Source organism: Anthonomus grandis, chromosome 17 (assembly GCF_022605725.1).
Source record: "Anthonomus grandis grandis chromosome 17, icAntGran1.3, whole genome shotgun sequence".
Lineage (NCBI taxonomy): Eukaryota > Metazoa > Arthropoda > Insecta > Coleoptera > Curculionidae > Anthonomus > Anthonomus grandis.
In genome coordinates, this window is record NC_065562.1 from 14,805,019 (window position 1) to 14,820,113 (window position 15,095).

General features: G+C 32.0%; 2 protein-coding genes across 2 annotated transcripts; one reads left to right on the plus strand and one right to left on the minus strand.

Moving 5' to 3' along the window:
• The first annotated feature begins 26 nt into the window (after nucleotides 1-26).
• Nucleotides 27-7,318, plus strand: LOC126746507 (nuclear hormone receptor HR96). Its single transcript, XM_050454806.1, has 6 exons — nucleotides 27-524; nucleotides 1,742-2,288; nucleotides 2,968-3,202; nucleotides 3,261-3,485; nucleotides 5,979-6,188; nucleotides 6,243-7,318. The coding sequence occupies exons 1-6, from the start codon at nucleotides 305-307 to the stop codon at nucleotides 6,435-6,437; spliced, it is 1,632 nt and encodes a 543-aa protein (XP_050310763.1). The 5' UTR covers nucleotides 27-304; the 3' UTR covers nucleotides 6,438-7,318.
• LOC126746509 (WD repeat-containing protein 91) lies at nucleotides 7,189-15,009 on the minus strand. The gene is made up of 4 exons (XM_050454811.1): nucleotides 14,672-15,009; nucleotides 8,031-8,171; nucleotides 7,858-7,973; nucleotides 7,189-7,806 (listed from the first exon to the last, which is right to left on the minus strand). The coding sequence occupies exons 1-4, from the start codon at nucleotides 14,913-14,915 to the stop codon at nucleotides 7,477-7,479; spliced, it is 831 nt and encodes a 276-aa protein (XP_050310768.1). The 5' UTR covers nucleotides 14,916-15,009; the 3' UTR covers nucleotides 7,189-7,476.
• Between the last annotated feature and the right edge of the window lie 86 nt (nucleotides 15,010-15,095).

Consider the following 15,095-nt stretch of genomic DNA (forward strand, 5'->3'; position numbering starts at 1 on the left):
TACCGTCATTATTGTCAGAATTGACATTGACAGCTCTTCGCTTCGTTTTGGCTTAAAACCCTAAAAAGAAGAAGAGCATTGTCAATGTCAAATTTGACGGGGCAAGACTTACGTCATCAGCTGTAAGACTTGTTTTCACTGAAAACATAAACAAATAATAATAAACTTTTATCGAAAAAAATTTTTATACTTATCGCATATAATAACGAGTTAAAATAAATTCGTACACCCTCTTAAGCATGATTACGCTTTATCAGCACTCCGTATCGCATAACTATACGAGTGTCGAAAAAAATCCTACAAAATGAAGAACAAAGTGGACCTGAAAATCTGTGGAGTATGTGGTGATAAGGCCCTAGGGTTTAATTTTAATGCCGTTACGTGCGAGAGCTGCAAGGCCTTTTTCAGGCGGAATGCCCTTATACAAAAGGAGTTCAGGTGCCCCTTTTCTAATGACTGCAAAATTACCACTGTGACAAGGAGATTTTGCCAAAAATGTAGACTCAACAAGTGTTTTTCTATAGGTACGTACCTATGATTTAAAAACAGGTTATTATTTATTAATTAACTGTTAAGAATTTTATTGCAAGCAACTATCATTAAAGTTATTATCAAAATCAGGAATTTATACTTGAGCTGCAATAGATTTCATAATTATAATGCCATTAACGAATATTGCTTACTTATTCATTGGGACTCATTATCGTTATTTAGTGTTGAAAGAAACATGGATATTATTTATTACATTTTTAGGTTTAAATATCCAGTCTAGTTTAATTTGCAGGTTAAAACAAATATAACTGGAAAGAATATAAAGGTCTAGTTTAGCAAATTTTCAAAAATCACACTTAAAATTATATGGGAACCAGCTTAAAATGTGTGTTTTTTAACTGGGAACAATATTCTGATAACAGAGGGAGCAAATTTACAAGTTGAAAATAAGGAAAATTAACAATAAAGATATAAAAAATTAATTTTGAGATCTATACATTTTAATCATACATGGAATTATAAATCATCAAAACCGAACCAATTAAACACTTTTTTGTACACTTTTCAGAATATTTCATAACTTACTTTGTCAAATGCCTTTATCATACTACTATAATTAAATATTTTATTTTTCTGTCTATACTCCTTTATTTTTTTTTGTATGTGTAAAAATTATGTAACTGAAGTTGGGAAACCATTAATAAAACTATTATTATTATACAAACTATAAAAGCATTGAAAAAGAATTTTCAAGAATCTATATTACTGTAAAAAATGGACTTATAGTAACATTTCCTCATATTTTAGTGTCAAAACTAGACCCTATTTTTCCATAATTTTAAGTATGGTTTTCAGAAAAGTTTATGTTGTAATGGGATGGGTTGGGTTGAAATTCCCGGTCTGATTAAAATGTAGGTATTAATCTCAATATAAAATATTTTTTTTATGGAGAAGTATCCACTTGAAAATTTGCTACTCTGTTATCAGAATATTGTTTGCGGTTTGCCTTTGCCCATAATATTATGAGCTATTTTCAGAAAAGTTGCTACTAGACCTTTAACTTTTGCTCCCCTAAATAGAAACATGATTTTTGTGATTATAAGTAATGAATTAGTTGACTTAGAAATTTGCTTCAGAGTAAGAATTGTGTCTTACATATATCTGCAGAACTAAAAATGCCCTGTATATACCATTGGGCATTCCCAATGCAATGTTATCCCTAAATATTAATTTAACTTATCATGTTTAGGAATGTGTAAGGACCTGATAATGTCCGATGAGGACAAAGCCCAAAAAAGACAAAAAATCGAGGAAAACCGAGCGAGAAAACGAACTTTAGAAAGTCCCAGTACGAGCAGAAAAAAAATCAAAAAAGAAGTTCTAGAGGGTGACTCTCAAGATGAAGTTTATAGTAATTATTCCTATAACACCGACTCAGATCAAGACACCACACATTCAGAGGGATATCAACCGAATAACCGAAACATAATCGGTGTGATAAACTATCAAAACAATCCAATGACTACTAAACAATCAGCTGAAGAAAGCAGCGTAACTTCTACAAATGACAGGCTGGTTTCGTCAAGTGATGAATCATTATCATTCCAAAATATCATTTCTCAGCATTTATATGGTGCAGGTTACAATGGGCAGCAATTTGAACATGGATTAATCAGTAATTTTATAAATAATAACACTAATGTTAATTTCCATGAGAATATTTCGAGAAATGATGGAGTCAATACTCGGCAGCTCGCAGAAGATGTTACTGAAGACGTTGTGAGAGATGTTCAAAGGTAACTTTTCAACTTTCATTAAATAATTGTTAGTTCAAAGTCCCCAATTTTAAAATATTGAAGTATTTAATCTATTTGCCGATACTGATAAGGATTTTGCAGGTGTTTCCTTGCTATAAAAAATATGACATAATGGGTAATTTTTTTTATTTAGAGAGATAAAGAAGGTTTTGAAATGTAATAAAATTTGATTTGTTTCAAGTTTTCATGGACATTTACTTTTTTATGAAATATTTGAAATATTCACTTTTTTACTGTAAAAAATTGAGTGACCTTTATAAAAACCTTTAAAACCAAAATCCCTTGTAAGTCACTTAAACTGCCTTTAAGCAACATTAAACCTATGAAAACTGCCAATGTTACTTACCTACCTGGAGGAAATACAGACCTTAATTTAACTGCTTAAAAGAGGAAATATTAGGTACCTCAACTGCCTGGAATAATAAGAAATTAATTTAACTGCCTGGAAATTTAAGAATACTACTGACTGCCTGGAATAACTGGTTATTTCAAAGTATTAGAAGTGATTCAATAATTACTCACAAAGAATTGTTTTTTGAGTTATTCCAGTCACTTTAAATGACATTTAAAACCATCCAGGCAGTTCTCATTCATTATTTTTATATAGTTGAACTTAAAGATATGTACTGTAAACTATTTGTTGTACATTTATTTACAGATTAAATTCTCACATCCAGCCTACTCAATCAAACCCCATAGATGCGATTTTATCGGAGGCCATTAAGCTAGAATACGAAACCTACACGAACATTGCTCAGAACCCTTCCCGTTCTAGGGAACTTAACGAGGCTGAACGTGCCAAGCTGAACGAGCTTATTTTAGCTAATAAAGCTTTGCTCACCCCTGTAGATGAGGAATTAAGTCTGATCGGAAACGAGTTTAAAGATGTTACGGTAAAACTTGCGGTTTATTAGGAGAAAAATAGACACATATAACGGTAATTTCTTGTAGGATCAATTACCGGGTTGTCAACAGAGGCATACCGATCCAGCTCTACTGGACGTCATCAATTTAACAGCAATAGGTATAAGGAGGTTAATAAAAATGGCCAAAAAGATTAACGCTTTTAAAAATATGTGCCAAGAGGATCAGGTTGCTTTACTGAAAGGCGGATGTACGGAAATCATGATGATTATTAGCGCTAGAAGATACGATCCCACTAAAAATATATGGAAGGTCAGTTCGGTTTTTTTGTATTTGTCAAATCTGGGGAGTTCTGAGGTATGGAGGAAAAATAAAACCAGTTTTACCTTTAAAATTCAAAATTATTTTTCGAAAATCGTTTTTTTCTTTCAGTAGGAAGTCTCAAAAGTCGAAAAACTAATGAAAAAATTTCTTCAGAACCAAAATTGTTTTAGTGATGCCAATTTTTAACCTAAAATCAATTTCTAAAACTTATTCCATGGAGTATCCTGTATATTACTGCAAAGGAATTATAAAAAATGGCGCATTCTGAGTCTTGGGGGGAAAAAACTGGTTCTAGCTCAGAAACTACTGAAACCACAGAAATGCTTCATATATGAAATTATTCCTCAGAAAACGCCCTTTTTTTGAGTACAAACTGCATTTAAGTATCTTAAAAAGTTTTTAAGTTATCCTTGACAAACTAAAAACGTTAGTAAAAAAAATTCTTCAATACCAAAATTGCTCTAGTCATGCCAATTTTTCACCTAAAATCAATTTCTTTATACAAACTTATTTCATGGAGCGTCCTCGATATTACTCTAAAGGAATTATAAAAATATCTTAAATAGCTTGGAAGTTATACGGAAAAATGTACAAGAACGACTAAAAAATTACAATTTATTTCCGAAAACTTCATATTTGGTGTGTTCTGAGTCTTGGAGCAAAACGGGTTCTAGCTCAGAAACTACTGAAGCCACAGAAATGCTTCATATATGAAATTATTCCTCAGAAAACGCCCTTTCTTTGAGTACAAACTGCATTTGAGTATCTTAAAAAGTTATTCTTAACAAGCTAGAAACGTTAGTAAAGAAAATTATTCAATACCAAAATTGCTCTAGTGATGCCAATTTTTTATCTAAAATCAATTTATTTACAGAAAACTGTTCCACGGAGTGTACTGTTTATTATTGTAAAGGAATTATAAAAATATCATAAATAGCTTGGAAGTTAGACAGAGAAATGGATAAGAACGACTAAAAAATTAAATATTTACAATTTATTTCTAAAAACTTTCAAATCTGGTGCGTTTTCGGGCTTGCAAAACTGGTTCTAGTTCAGAAACTACTGAAGCCACAGAAATGCTTCATATATGAAATTATTCATCAGGAAACGCTCTTTCTTTGAGTACAAACTGCATTTGAGTATCTTAAAAAGTTATTCTTAACAAGCTAGAAACGTTAGTAAAGAAAATTATTCAATACCAAAATTGCTCTAGTGATGCCAATTTTTTATCTAAAATCAATTTATTTACAGAAAATTGTTCCATGGAGTGTACTATTTATTATTGTAAAGGAATTATACAAATATTATAAATAGCTTGGAAGTTAAACAGAGAAATATATTAGAACCAATAAAAAATGAAATATTTACAATTTATTTCTAAAAACTTTCAAATCTGGTGTGTTTTGAGGCTTGCAAAACTGGTTCTAGTTCAGAAACTACTGAAGCCACAGAAATGCTTCATATATGAAATTATTCATCAGGAAACGCTCTTTCTTTGAGTACAAACTGCATTTGAGTATCTTAAAAAGTTATTCTTAACAAGCTAGAAACGTTAGTAAAGAAAATTATTCAATACCAAAATTGCTCTAGTGATGCCAATTTTTTATCTAAAATCAATTTATTTACAGAAAACTGTTCCATGGAGTGTACTGTTTATTATTGTAAAGGAATTATAAAAATATCATAAATAGCTTGGAAGTTAGACAGAGAAATGGATAAGAACGACTAAAAAATTAAATATTTACAATTTATTTCTAAAAACTTTAAAATCTGGTGCATTTTCGGGCTTGCAAAACTGATTCTAACTCAGAAACTACTGAAGCCTCAGAAAACGCCCTTTTTTTAAATACAGCATTTGAGTATCTTAAAAAGTTCTCAAGTTATCCTTGACAAACTAGAAACGTTAGTCAAACAAAATCTTCAATACCAAAATTGCTCTCGTGATGCCAATTTTTAATATAAAATCAATTTATTTACAGAAAACTGTTCCATGAAGTGTACTGTTTATCATTCTAAAGGAATTATTAAAATATCATATATAGCTTGGAAGTTATACAGAGAAATGTATAAGAACGACTAAAAAGTTAAATATTTGCAATTTATTTCTAAAAAGTATCAAATCTGGTGCGTTTTGAGACTTGCAAAAGTGGTTCTAGCTCAGAAACTACTGAAGCCACAGAAATGCTTCATACATGAAATTATTTCTCAGAAAACGCCCTTTCTTTGAGTACAAACTGCATTTGAGTATCTTAAAAAAGTGTCAAGTTATATACTTAAAAAAAATGAGTAATTTATTGAACAAGTTTCATCAAACCCAAAATCTCTGTAGCTACACATTTTTTAATCTATAATCAATTTTTTTTACATAAAATTAGTCACTGTAAAATTAAGTTACTGTAAAGGAATTATTAAAATATGTCAAATAGTTTGAAAGTTATATGCGCAAAAATTATTAACCCTAAGATATATATTTCCCTTTAGATACCATCAATACAAGAAAGCGTAAACGTAAATGTCAACGTACTAAAATTGGCAAAAGGGAACGCTTACCAAGAACTAGAGAGATTTATCCGGACTTTCGATCCTAAATGGAGAACCGACGAAAACATTATCCTCATCCTGTGTGCCATAGTCCTGTTCACCCCCGACAGACCAAGAGTAATACATCAAGACGTGATTAAACTCGAACAAGTGAGTGCATCATATAAATTATGTTTAACCTTTAAATGTTTACTCGTTTTTTAGAACTCTTACTACTATTTGCTCCGGAGGTACTTAGAGAGCATCTACGCCGGATGCGAGGCGAAATCCATATTTTTAAAACTGATCCAGAAAATTATGGAGCTGCATAAAGTCAACGAGGAACTGATTAATGTGCTTTTGGCGGTCAATCCTTCGCAAGTCGAGCCATTATTAATAGAAATTTTCGACTTAAAATGATTATTAAGATTGTGCGTTAATAATGGGTCGTTAAGTTGCATCATGACAAAAATAGGCAAGAGTTTATTTGTCATGACAGTGAAGTTCCTAGAAAAACTCTCTTTTAGATGCTCTTTTTTTGAGAAGTTTAGGCATCATTAGTGAAAGAAAACTGGAATTAAAATATTAATTTTTTTCTTCCAGGCGGTTCAAGTTCCAGTTTCAACACTTGTTTCTTAATTATCTCTTATACCATAAAATAAAAATGCCATTTTTATCAACGGTATTTTACCTGAGTGCTTCTACTAACCATTAGTAGCTTATTTGGGATTAATCAACTTTATTACAAGAAATAAAATAATATAAGACAGATATATTACGGATTACTGAAACAGAAAATCTTTTCACTGTACCACTTTTTTGTATCACTTCAGTAATAAAAGCCTTAGGTTCTCTAAATCCCTTAAAACTGCCTGGAAAATATTTTTTTATACGAATGTAAATAATATAAATGCCCTAATCTTTCCCAATTCTTAGTATAGGATTTACATATTTTCCTTGTTAAAGTGTTTTTGAGATAGTTATATTTATACTCTTTAAAGATTCAATTTTTTTAGATGCTATTTATACCCAATTTATTGTTAGAGGCCTACAGGGTGTTTGATATAAAATGACGAATGATTATTTTAATATTAAGTTAGTGATATGTACTGTAACACTATGTGATATGGATTCTTTAGTAAATCATAGCAATAAACGGTTTGTACAAAGGTTCAGCTCAGTTGATATTTATTTTAGTATGATGCTAAGTACAAAATAATGTCGTCGGTGTGAGTAATCGAGCAATAATCATGTTATTTTAAATTATATCTTATTTATAATATACATATATTAGCAAGAAAGGGTTTTATATACATACTAAAGTCCCAGGATGTTCCCTTAAAATTAGCACTACTCTATTAAAGGTTAATCATTTGACTGAGTTTATCCTATAATTATTATAACATAAAAAAAAAATCTAAATCACAGCAAATAAATACTCATAATTTCACCTTAAAACCTATCGGTTCCCAGTAACTGTCCTTTTCTTAACCGCAGCAGCTCCCTCTCTCCTACCCATAACAGGACTAACTCCTCCCCCGATATTCCTTATAAGGTTTTTTAAACTTTTACTTTGACTGTCTGCGACGTTACTCTCCTGTGCAATTATGTAGAAGTCGTCCAGTAAATGGGGCGGAGGGTCCACGGGACATGGAGAGACATTCGCCTCGGGTGGACCTCTGTCGATCAATAATGCCAAGCGGTTCTTCAGAGATTCATTTTTCTGTTCCAGTTTGGCTATTCGGTTTGCATCTTCTTCATAGTGTAAGAGAGTGGGTAAGGGCATGTACTAGAAGGTTATTAACTTACTTGATACTATGAAAAAAGGTTATTAACTTACTTGAAATACTGAGGCCAAAAAGTTATGTAATGACACCATTAAACTGTCCTGCCATTGTTTGGTGCAGTGTAAAGCAAAAGTGGGGTTTTCTTCTGGGTTTTTTATGTAAGGTAGCACTAGAATTAGGAAGAAATTACTAAAAATAGTTTTTTTTTTTGGTTGATAGTACTTACCAAACCAATCTTTCCACTCGGATTGGCCCTGCAGCTCTGGGGTCATCTTAAGGAAGAAATCGATCACTTTGTCAGGTTTATTATTGGTTACTGCATGTATAACATACAGTTTTAGTATAGCGTTTTCTAGCTTCTTTACACCTTAAAGTGAAGATTAATGGTAATGAAGGTTGAATTTTGTTTATTATTTGAATATACAGATTCTAATGACATTGAAGTGGATAATGAGCCTTTTTCTGATTTTAATGCTTAATTCATGACTAAAAATTTTATTTAGTAATAAAATTACTAACTGCCATTTTTATTCAACAATTAAATAGAGAATCATAGCATGGTATATATGAGGACGTGCAAGTATCAGAATATCTATAATATTTATTATTATTATATGTTTCATTTCCTTTAAGAAAATATACTAGGGATAATGAAAAAGAAAGAGCTAGTTAAGAATTGATGCTGCAACACTCAACAAAACCAGAAATAATAAAAAACCTCAATGTCTATAAAAAACTACTTTAATTGAGTCAAGATAAAATCTTAAATAAAAATTGAACTGTTTCAGAACAGTTAACACCCAATGACCAATCAATCATCACAAACACTTTGGCCTATGAAGTAAAATAAGAAACCTGAATCCTAATATTGTTCACTGCTTTGAGTACAGTCATTTTCCCCAAGGTTTATTAGGTTTCAAGCATTCCTAAAGTTATATATATATAAAAAAAGAGGCATTTATTTCCAACAGGTTTGTTACCCAATTACAGGAAAGAATAAAAGGAAAAAAAAAATTACCAAAATAAGTATAAAAATGAAAAATCAAAATGCTTAACATTCTATGCACTTAAACAGACTATCTATATACATACTAGAAAGACTCTGCATCACCTATTTACTTAATACCTTCTATAATGGACATTAAACTGTCAACAAAAATATCAAACCCTTCATGTAAATTATTATTAATATAATTCTGACACATTATATTAATAGGGGATTTAAACAAAATAGTCCTATCGGGATTTACATATAAAATAATCTAAAATGCCTAGAGTTTATTCTTGGTACCCGAAAATTTAATCCAGCCAAAAGGGTGGGACAGTCAATCTTGTTATGAATAAGGTTATATAAGAATTTTATGGAAAGAATTTCTCTTCTTTTTGCTAAGGGTATAATATTAAATTTATTTAAGTATAATTGACTATCCAAACCTCTGGCTGGAAAGACACCTTCCTCTCTAAACCAGAGATACTTAATATACTTGCGCTGAATGCGCTCAATATCATCTATCAGGTAGCTATAAATCGGGTACCAAATTAGAGATCCGTATTCTATTTTTGAGCGTATGTAAGTGAAAAAAAGTAGTTTTAAAGTATTAATATTTTCAAAGTGCCGATAAACAAAACCCAACAATTTGACAGAGTCCGAAACTGTTTTTGCTATATGCTTAGCGCAACTTAATTTTGCATCATAAGCAATTCCCAGATCAATCGTCTCATCCACTCTGGCCAACACAACATTATTTGCTCTATAGTCAAAACTCATTGGCAACAGTTTTCTAAAAAATGAGAGAATAAAGCATTTATTAACATTTAAATATAGTCTACTGACATTGCACCAATTCTCTGCTTTATTAAGATTTACCTAAAGGAATTCGCAATCGTCTTCAGTATCTATTTTTGTGAACAATTTTATATCATCCGCAAACAGTAAACTCTGACAAGACAGTAAATTGGCAAGATCGTTTATAAATAATAAAAAGAGAAGCGGGCCCAAGTTAGATCCTTGCGGAACTCCCGAGCACACTTCAGATTTAGGAGACTTAAAGCCTTCATATTCAACAAACTGTTTACGACCTCGTAAGTAAGATTTTATCAAAGAAACTAAATCCGTAGAAAAACCAAAAAATGTTAGCTTATGAAGAAGTACAAAGTGGTCAATTTGGTCAAAAGCTTTGCAGAAATCAAGGTATATTACATCAACCTGACCTCTATTATCCAAATGCTGACACAGATACTCATTTAGGCAAGCCAGGTTTACTGTAAAGGAGCGATTTTTGATGAAACCAAATTGATTAGGTGCTATGTCTATTTTGACATGGGCATATATTCTATTATAAAGAACTATTTCAAAAAGTTTGGAGAAATTACATAAGATCGATATAGCTCTGTAATTTTGAATGTCGTTCTTCGGTCCCTTTTTGAGTATCGGGGATATTCTTGCAGTCTTCCATTTATCAGGAAATACTGTTGAAGACAAGATAAGATTAAATAAGTGGGCAATAGGCCCTGATAAAGCGCGAATACAATCTTTAACGACAAGACTTGGTACTCCATCGGTACCGGAGGTCAACTTACTTTTTAGTTTATTAGAGGCGGTGACAATTTCATCTTCCGAAAAATTATAAGAGCAATTTAGAGAGTTGGTAATAGTCTGGCTCGATTCAATACCAACATTAATACTAGATGGGTCCGACTCAATATATACGCTTTGACGGAAATTTCCAAATGCATCAACAATTTGCTGTGGATCTTTTATTGTACGATCCTGAAACAGCATTACTCCGGGAATACGCGAAATTCCTTTCTTGTTCTGCACATAGTTCCAAAAATCGGAGGAGTCTACAATAATTCGATTTTCAGCTGTTCGAGAAAATTCTAAAAATGCAATTCTAATTTGTTCTTTAATAATGCTTTGAACTAGTTTAAACTGACTTTCATAATAATGAGTTCTGTATTCTTCTTGAGTTTTTTTCGAATTAAATTCTTTAGTTTGATATTTTTTATGATATCAGAATTAAACCAGACTGGAAATTTATATTTTTTAACGATTTTAAGCGGAACTGCTCTATGAAATTTTTCATTAAGTGTACTGTAAAAGCTGTCGCAAGATACATGAGGATCATCTTCAATTAAGCTATATAACATGGGATAATTAGCACGTGTAAAATTGAAACAATTCTGTACCAGTAAATTGTGGGTGAAATTATTAGTCTGAGGTAATTTACCCTTAAAATTCATAAATAATGAGGGATGATAAGAATCACATTCAACAAAAGAAAAACTACTCAAATGAACTTCACACTCAGACAAATTGGTTATCACTAAATCCAGAATTCTTCCATTGACATTAAGCACGTCGTTACATTGTACGAATTCCATTATATTCATAAAAGCCAAAGTTGATCTCACAATAGAATCATGCTGGTGACTAAGAAAATTGGGGATATTAATCACCCATTATAATTATTTTCTTGTCACACAAATATTGCATTGTTTCAAAGTAATCGTACACCATATCATAAACCCATTTGCTACAATACAAAGCACGTAAAATGGTCAAAGGACAATTGCGCACCTACAATCAAAAAAAGAATCTTTCTTTTTCTTATCAACTAACATTCATGAAATTAATGAAATGCTAGCAAAACTTATTATATTATCTTTTGCTTAGACTTCCTGATATGACTCTGAATGCGCAGGCATTATTTATATTTTGTAACTGGTATTTTCCCAGAGAGTTTAAAGATAGCTAATAATGTTCCTCTCTATAAGGGTTGAGATCAAGATAGCCCTCCCAACAATATGGCAGTGACTATGTTGCCAATGCTATCTAAGATTATAGAAAGACTGGTTAAGAAACAGATCATTACATCTGCAGAAAGATATATAATACTAAATTCAGCACAATATGACTTCATCCAGAATTTAGAAAATAGAATCATCTATGCATCATGCTCTTTTACATTTTTTAGAAGAGCAGTATATAAGCAATAATAAACAAGAGACTTCAGGTGTTTGTGATTTGACAAAAGCTTTTCACTGAGTTAATCTTAGTATGTTACAGCAAAAAATGGAGATCTATGGAATTAGAGGTCTCTACTTGGGCTGGTTTAAGTCCTACCTACGGAATAGGATTCAATCAGTTGTCTATATAGGATCAAAGTCTGATCAGAGGGTTATAAATTGTGGAGTGCCCCAGAGCTCAGTGTTGCATCCTGATCTATAATAATAATAAGCTTTACTTCCAACAGGTTACATATACCCAGTTACAGGAAAATCAATTAAATATATAAATGTACAAGTACTAATGCATGAACTGTATTAGATTCATGCAACTAAACTATAAAAGAATTGCTATATAATAAAAAAAAGTAGTGAGTTTGAGAAAATAAATAATAAAAAATCAACACTAAATTACGATAAGAATTAAGAATTAATTTAAATCAAAAGAGCAGAAAAAAATGAGTAAATAAATGTATTCAAACTAAATAACCTAGACTCCCCCAGTCCGCCACCGACCATACGCAGGTGACTCAAAATAAGTGCCAAATTGTCATGATGAATGTCACAAGAATCAGCAATAGTGTTAAAGTTTTGACACATAAAGTGAATAGGACTCTGGTACAGAATGTTGGACCTGGCTGTGTCCAAGTTAAAAGCTGGACACTGTCTAGATCCTGGGCGTGGTATATGAAAGCAAATCCTTTGCAAAAGGGATGGGCGGTCAATTTTATGGTTAAGTAAATTAAACAAGAATTTCACCGAATGCATTTCTCTCCTCTTCGCAAGTGACCATTCAGTATATCTAGAGAGCAGCAGGTTATGGTGAAAACCCCTTGGAGGATAGACTCCATCATCCTTAAATGCCAAACATTTAAGGAATCGGCGTTGGATTGATTCTAATAGGTGAATGTGCTGGTTGTAAATGGGAGACCAAATGAGGGAGCTGTAGTCCAGCCTGGATCTAACAAATGCATAGTAGAGAGTTTTGGCAATGGCGGTGTTCGAAAAAAGTTTGCAATTTCTAATAATAAAGCCCAGCATGCAAGTAGCTCTACAAACAGTATCTTCGATGTGAGGGATAAAAGAAAATTTTTGGTCAAAGGTGACTCCAAGACCCTTAAAACAGGTAGACCTTGCCAGAGACTCTCCATTCCCTGAGTAATTAAAGACATCTGGACTTTTGATTCGAAAGTAGCTGGCCACATTACACTTGGAAACATTAAGGTTAAGCCGGTTCAAAGTGCACCAATGGTGTACAGTATTGATGTTCTCTTGCAGTTGACCACAATCTAATATAGAGTCAATCCTATGGAAAAGCTTTAGGTGATCAGCATATGCTAACCGAGAGCTATTGAGGGTGGAGATCAAGTCATTAGCGAAAACGTTAAAGAGAAGGGGGCCCAAGTTAGAGCCCTGAGGAACTCCAGAGGTGGGTGAAAAACAAACAGATTTAAAGCCTTCGACCACTACAAAATGAGAGCAGTCAACTAAATAGGAGTTAAGGAGCTTTATCAAGCGATCGGAGAATCCAAACTGGCATTCAAGCTTATTTAATAGGATGAAGTGGTTAATCTGGTCAAAAGCCTTTGGAAAATCTGTGTAGATAACATCGATTTGACCTTTATCATTAAGTGCTTTGCACACAAACTGAGAGAAGAATGCTAGGTTTGTAGTATATGAGTGGCCAGAAACAAAGCCATGTTGATCGTTGGTCAGCATGGACTTAACCTTGTTCTGCGTGGACATTAATGATATTGCAGAGGACTGAAGCCAAATTGTGAAACATGAGTGCGATTCAAATAAGTCATCAATAAATGTTTCAAAGACTAATATTATGATCTTGAAAAATAGTTAATGTCCTTCCCAGACAATCAATGTCCTGGTGTAAATGTGCGTGGTCAGATAGATGTTGTCTATACTGACTTTCCAAAGGCTGTCGATAGGATTTCATTTGTTATTTTATTAAAGAATTTGGATAAAAAATCTGTGGTATACAAGACAATGGTGAATAATGAAGAGGAACTATGTCAACGCATTTAAGACGCAACAAATAATGTTGAGCTAATGCAGAAGTTATGTGGAGAATTAATTTTAATCTTCTTAAGCATGTAAACCTTTGTATTTGATAAAATGGTTTAACATTTTAAACAATTGTTATAAAATTTGTATTTTTTAATAAATAAATTTTGCTCTTAAATAAAACAATTAATTTTTTCTTCTTCTTCCAGGACAAAAATAGTCAGAGTCCTTGAATGATAATGTGATCATTAAAAATGCAACAGAAAATAAGTTCTTAGGATTATATACTGATAATAAGAATGACATTTGAAACACATATCTTTAACAAGAGATATCCAATTTTGCATTAATAGAATCCCATTTACAAAATGGCATGTTTTTGGGGTTCTTGTGCTAAACAGCTGCCACACACAGTATTTATTTGGCAAAAGAGAACATTAAGGTACTACATGAATAAGGCATTTTTTTTCAGCAACATCAATAAGTTTCAGTTCTTCGGACAATATACAGCATATCTAATTTGACTATTGACATTGTGATTTTGTTTATTTTATGTTTTGATCAGTTAATTATGTTTAATTAGATATCAATGAATATGTTGTTACCATAGATATACATGGCCACAATTATAGGAATAGAAATAACTTTCCTCTAAGGCAGCAATTAATATATTATAAATGGAAATTGGTTATTTCCCAATTTCCATTTATAATATATTAATTGAAAATCCCTCAGAAAATCCTTTATATTCTTTTGACAAGTACTCTTTATTACAACTAAAACATTGTATGTTGCAGGACACTTTATTATTTGACTATAAATTGTTAATAAGGGACTCACTTGGTGTAAAATGACTTTCCAACTTATTAAAGAGGTGGTTTTCAAAGTGGCCCCACAGCTCCCTAAGACCATTAAGTTCATGGCTAGAAATCAGCTGCATTATTTGTTCGATTATCTTGTCCACCCTAAAGCTCTTTTCCTTGTCAGATTTCAATTCTTGATCGAAGGCCTTTAGGGTCGAGGCGAAACCCCTGAACACCAAGTATTCTCTTATCAGTTCTTCCATATATTGTATGTGAGCCATTTTCAGCTGCAATTTTAAAAATTTTTGCAAAATAAACAGAAAACAGGCAAACGACAACTAAAATCAGCTGATTGATCATCGACAATTGCCTCAAATAAAAAAACTTCACGTCAGCCCAACTCTTTTGCACCTTTTTTTATTTAATGGCGTGTATAAAGGACAGACGAGGGCAGATTTTTG

What these genes read in the sequence shown, in the direction of transcription:
- LOC126746507 (XM_050454806.1), top strand. Translation starts at nt 305, where the DNA reads ATGAAGAACAAAGTGGACCTGAAAATCTGTGGAGTATGTGGTGATAAG. An exon ending in CAACAAGTGTTTTTCTATAG is followed by an intron (nt 525 to 1,741) that starts GTACGTACCTAT and finishes TATCATGTTTAG; the next exon opens with GAATGTGTAAGGACCTGATA. An exon ending in CCACTAAAAATATATGGAAG is followed by an intron (nt 3,486 to 5,978) that starts GTCAGTTCGGTT and finishes ATTTCCCTTTAG; the next exon opens with ATACCATCAATACAAGAAAG.
- LOC126746509 (XM_050454811.1), bottom strand. Translation starts at nt 14,915, where the DNA reads ATGGCTCACATACAATATATGGAAGAACTGATAAGAGAATACTTGGTG. An exon ending in CGAGTGGAAAGATTGGTTTG is followed by an intron (nt 7,974 to 8,030) that starts GTAAGTACTATC and finishes TCCTAATTCTAG; the next exon opens with TGCTACCTTACATAAAAAAC. An exon ending in TTTTGGCCTCAGTATTTCAA is followed by an intron (nt 7,807 to 7,857) that starts GTAAGTTAATAA and finishes ATAACCTTCTAG; the next exon opens with TACATGCCCTTACCCACTCT.